At 41.5% G+C, this 4370-nt stretch overlaps 2 protein-coding genes across 3 annotated transcripts in view; one reads left to right on the top strand and one right to left on the bottom strand.

Moving 5' to 3' along the window:
* The window catches only part of LOC116691760 (RNA-binding motif, single-stranded-interacting protein 3), a 221956-nt gene extending 220769 nt beyond the window's left edge, over positions 1–1187 (bottom strand). For both annotated transcript variants that reach the window (XM_032519635.1, XM_032519639.1), the window contains exon 1: positions 952–1187. The gene's annotated coding sequence lies outside the window, so the exon portion shown is untranslated. The remainder of the gene's footprint in view (positions 1–951) is intronic.
* azi2 (5-azacytidine induced 2) overlaps positions 931–4370 on the top strand; it is a 13919-nt gene continuing 10479 nt past the window's right edge. The window contains 2 exon segments of the mRNA XM_032519642.1: positions 931–1087; positions 3706–3959. Of these exon segments, the coding sequence (XP_032375533.1) occupies positions 3741–3959 (219 nt within the window). The 5' untranslated portion in view covers positions 931–1087; positions 3706–3740.

Below are 4370 nucleotides of genomic sequence, written 5' to 3'. Positions count from 1 at the left end.
ACATCCTCTGCTGGGCCTTCTTGATGATGGTGTCAGTGTTGGCCTCCCACTTTAGGTCCTGGGATATGGTGGATCCCTGAAACCTGAAGTAGTCCACAGCAGACACAGGACTGTTGAGTATGGTGATGGGGGGAAGACTGGGGGGGCTCCTCCTGAAGTCCACGATCATCACCACAGTTTTGAGCCAGAGAGCCAGCTGATCAACCGCCCCGTCTGTAGGCCGACACATCATCGTCTCGGATGAGGCCGGTGACCGTTGTGTTGTCAGCAAACTTCAGGAGTTTAACAGATGGGTCTCCTGAGGTGCAGTTATTGGTGTAGAGGGAGAAAAGCAGTGGGGAGAGCACACACCCCTGGGGAGCGCCAGTGCTGATAGTCCGTGTGCTGGATGTGATGTTCCCCAGCCTCATCTGCTGACTCCTGTCAGTCAGGAAGTTTGTGATCCACTGACAGGTGGAGGCTGGCACAGTGAGCTGGGAGAGTTTGGTGCTGAGGATGTCCATAAATAGACATAATAAACTCTATACACAAATACCTAGCTACTTATTGAAATGTAAGGTTAGCTGGTTGAGTTACGTTAGGCTCATGCACCACAGGGATGACACTGTCCAAAACTCGTCTGTCTAGACACCAACTTTTCTGTAACGTTATTCTTCCTTGGATCAATTTTTCAACTCTGTAACGTTAGCTAGGCTATACTGAATGTTCTTAAACTGTAGCTAGCTATTAGCTAGTAAAGTCAGTGTATTACTTTTTCTGAAATGTTTCTAATACAGGAGAGTTTCCTCTTCTTTTACACGCTGTCCAACTAAACCACGTTAATTCAACTCATCGTCTGCTAATAATATTAGCTATTAGTTTGTAGTTATATTTTATTATATTTTACATCGTGCATTTATTTTGAAAGGACTTTACTAGTCAAATGACTCCCGGAAGTTTTTGTTTCCTCACCTGTCAGTTCTGGCACTGTGCGAGAGTCCAGCCTTGTCTCTTTGTTTTTCTCCGAGAAAGAGGTCTTCTTTTTTCAAAAATAAATGCTAATCCCGTGTGATCAACTGACAACTAATTGAGGACAACATCTAACACGGTTAGTGAGAGTCGAGAGTGAAAAATAACCGACTGCTTTTGCTTCACCTCGCCAGGAGACGTTAGCTAAGAGCTAGCTAACAGTTATCATTAACAGATCGATCATTTTAATCTCGGAATCTGTTGATACATATTGTGTGTTTCACATGGTTAGTGTTTGGTATCCGTGTTACGTAGCGTTACCCTGAAACATATTTCAGGACTGCCTGTCAATGTGTTTCGTCATGTCAACAGAGGGCTCACGGAAGCTAACGCCATCGTTAGCATCGTATACAAACGAGCTACTGTTTACATCCCAATTATGGTTGCCTTTTGATGCCTCTTTGAACTAAATAAGGTCTCTTCGTTGCTGAATATTATCCTGTTAGCCGTTAGCGCTCATATTGCATTGAGGGAAGTCTAACGAAATGACGTTGCTATCCGTGCCTTGTTTTGGATTCACGTTGACTTTGGTTTTGACTTGCTGGGGTCGATTTCGGTTTCATTTTCTAAAGTCGTCCTTTAAAGCCAGCGGCTCTGCGTTTGTGTCTTACTTGGTTTGCATCAATGGCATGGAATTAAGTGCATGTGCAGTTATTCTCCTGAGACTTATTTTTCTAAAAGCTTCGACCATCAGTGCTAAAAACGTGGCTTCTAGTGTTTGCTGCATCATTGCACGCTGACATCATCCACTAGCGTTAGTTGCACTGTCTCTGCTGCCGAGCTACTCTAAACAGAAAGGATTAAGGAGGGTGGTAGTTTTAGGCTAGCTACCACTATGTCTATACTATATGTGGCAGTTTGGCTGGACTGCTTACATTCTTAGCTGAGAGTCACTCGGTATATATCACAGGTGTAAAGGAAGTATGTGTCCACCTGTGTCATCAACAGATCCTGACCTCTGGCTAATGAGCCCTTTTTCTTGACAACAATAACTGAAAGAAACATCCCAGACCAGAGGGACAAAGGACAAAGAGAGAAACCAGCTTCCCATCAGTGTGCATAATACAAACTAACCTTTGTCTTGTGCACTGTGCTCTGAGCATTAAAAGTGTGAGAATACTGTATGTTTTTATGTCTGTCAGAGTGGGATTACAAAATTACCACCACACAGGTCTGTAACAACAGGTCACTGTTAAACTCTTTTCACATGTGTACCATCAAATTTGACCTTTTTTGTATTTAACACGTTAGAACATATTTTCCAACAGATGCTGTGGTTTTGTATGCACGGTATGTTATTATATGGGAAGCGGCCACGGATCCTACAGCGGAGACAAATGTCCAAGATATCACAAATTTGAAAACTGCCAATTTTTTCTTACCAGCAGCTGGATAGATCTCACATAGGTCTGACATTGCCACTGACACCCACTGCACATGCTGATGTTTTCACCCAGCTCATCTTTGATATTCATATTTAAAATAAATAAATAAAAAATGTCAAACAGACTGTTAAAATAGCATAAGCCACGGGACTAAAGTTTGGTGGAGGCTGAGTCAGCTGTGCACGAGAAAGACATGTCATGTATGTAAGGTGTGCCTGATGCTGTTTGAGGCCTATCTCAAACAATGTAGACACACCTAGACTATCAACTCTAGACCTTCTGCCAAAACTCTTGTATGAAGTAATGATGAAGCAAAACACAACGGTCGAACCAAAACCTCAGCAGCTATCAATGCAATTACATTAACAACTAGGTCACTTGCCAGTAAAAATCAGCAAAGTCTGTGCGTGAAAGAATGTGAAACCATAGACTTTGTGAAATGCTGTCAATGCCATCACAACTCTCTCTCTCTCTCTCTCTTTCTCTCTCATCTCTCTCTCTCTCTCTCTATCTATATATATATATATATATATATATATATATATATAAATAGTCACATCTGCTGTTGAATCTGTGTATGAATATTAGCTCTGTTGCAGATTGATTGACAAGCAGATGACACTGTATTATTGGTTGAAACTGGTTGGTAATGTCTTACATAGTACACACAATGTTTTGTTTTACAGGAAGAAAACATGATTTTTGATAAAAAATACAAAGGTTTTTGTATCATTTGGCATACTGTATATTGGTAAATAGGTGCGCAATATGACGGGATGTGAGGGTAAAAAGGGTTTAAAAAAAAAGGGTTAAAAAAATATTTTTCATTTCATCTCCACTTTAAGATTAGGACATTTAAAACAAAAATAAATGTAAGCTGAAACTCTGCTTATGTCCAGACCAACAATGTATATGAACATTTAAGCATTGTGCTTAACTTTGCCTTTACATACCTTTACACAGGTTTGGTTTGTACTGCTACAACAAACCATTTTCTTCTGAGATATGATCAATGTTGAATTTGAACGGTTCTCCAGAAGCACCATGGTGCCGACCACAAGTCCTCCTCCATGTCTTCTCCGATGCTGAATATGATCCAATTTAACTTGAATCCCCTTTATTTTGTTGTTCTAAGTTATTAAACACATCACCTCTAGCAGCGCTTTCCTTCTGTAAACGTCTCTTACACACACAGGAAGTGATGCATTGTACATTTCTTGCAGCGAGCGTCATCAACCAAACAAAGTGACAGCACTACAGAGACAACAGAGATGTATCACCTTGACAATGAAACTCTTCATGTGATCCCCAGGTCTTCTATCTGCTACAGAGTCGGCCTGTGCAGGCATGGAGCCCCTGGCAGTGGATGATGACATTTGCATCCTTAAACATGAGACGGCCTACACCGGTGCTGGCGAGAGTCCTGTATCGGTGTGTGCCGGCGATGAATCGGTCGCTTCCCACTTTGCCCTGGTCACGGCCTATGAGGACATCAAGAAGAGGCTGAGAGACACCGAGCGAGAGAATACCTTGTTGAGGAAGAGGGTTAAGCAGCTGGAGGATAAGGTATAGATGTAAAGGAATTGGTTAAGATGTTGGGAGAGAGGCAAGGAGAAGGACGTAAACTAACATACTGCTTATCCAGATGGTTTTTTTTCCTGGACATCAGAATTATGGACAAACACAAAATAGTCAGAGAAAGTTTAGAAAAAGTCAGCAGATTCAACAGCAAAATATTTGCCTCTGAGGGAGTCTGCGTGCCAGCATCATTAATATTTTTGGCATATAGTCAAAGCTATGAAACAATGAGAAATAAATCTGCTCTGTCTAAAAACAGAGAGGGGGGGGTCTGGAAAAGTATGGTCTTGCCAAACAATGTTTTGGAGCACTACACTTGGCTCCTGAAATTAGATTTAAAAATAACAATAAAAAAAAGAATGGAGTACAATAAGGAGAGAACAGGAAGGGTCCTAATAC

This window comes from Etheostoma spectabile, chromosome 6, assembly GCF_008692095.1.
Source record: "Etheostoma spectabile isolate EspeVRDwgs_2016 chromosome 6, UIUC_Espe_1.0, whole genome shotgun sequence".
In the NCBI taxonomy this organism is placed as follows: domain Eukaryota; kingdom Metazoa; phylum Chordata; class Actinopteri; order Perciformes; family Percidae; genus Etheostoma; species Etheostoma spectabile.
Note: the sequence above shows the minus strand (reverse complement) of the source record. Positions and strands in the feature narration are given on the sequence as shown.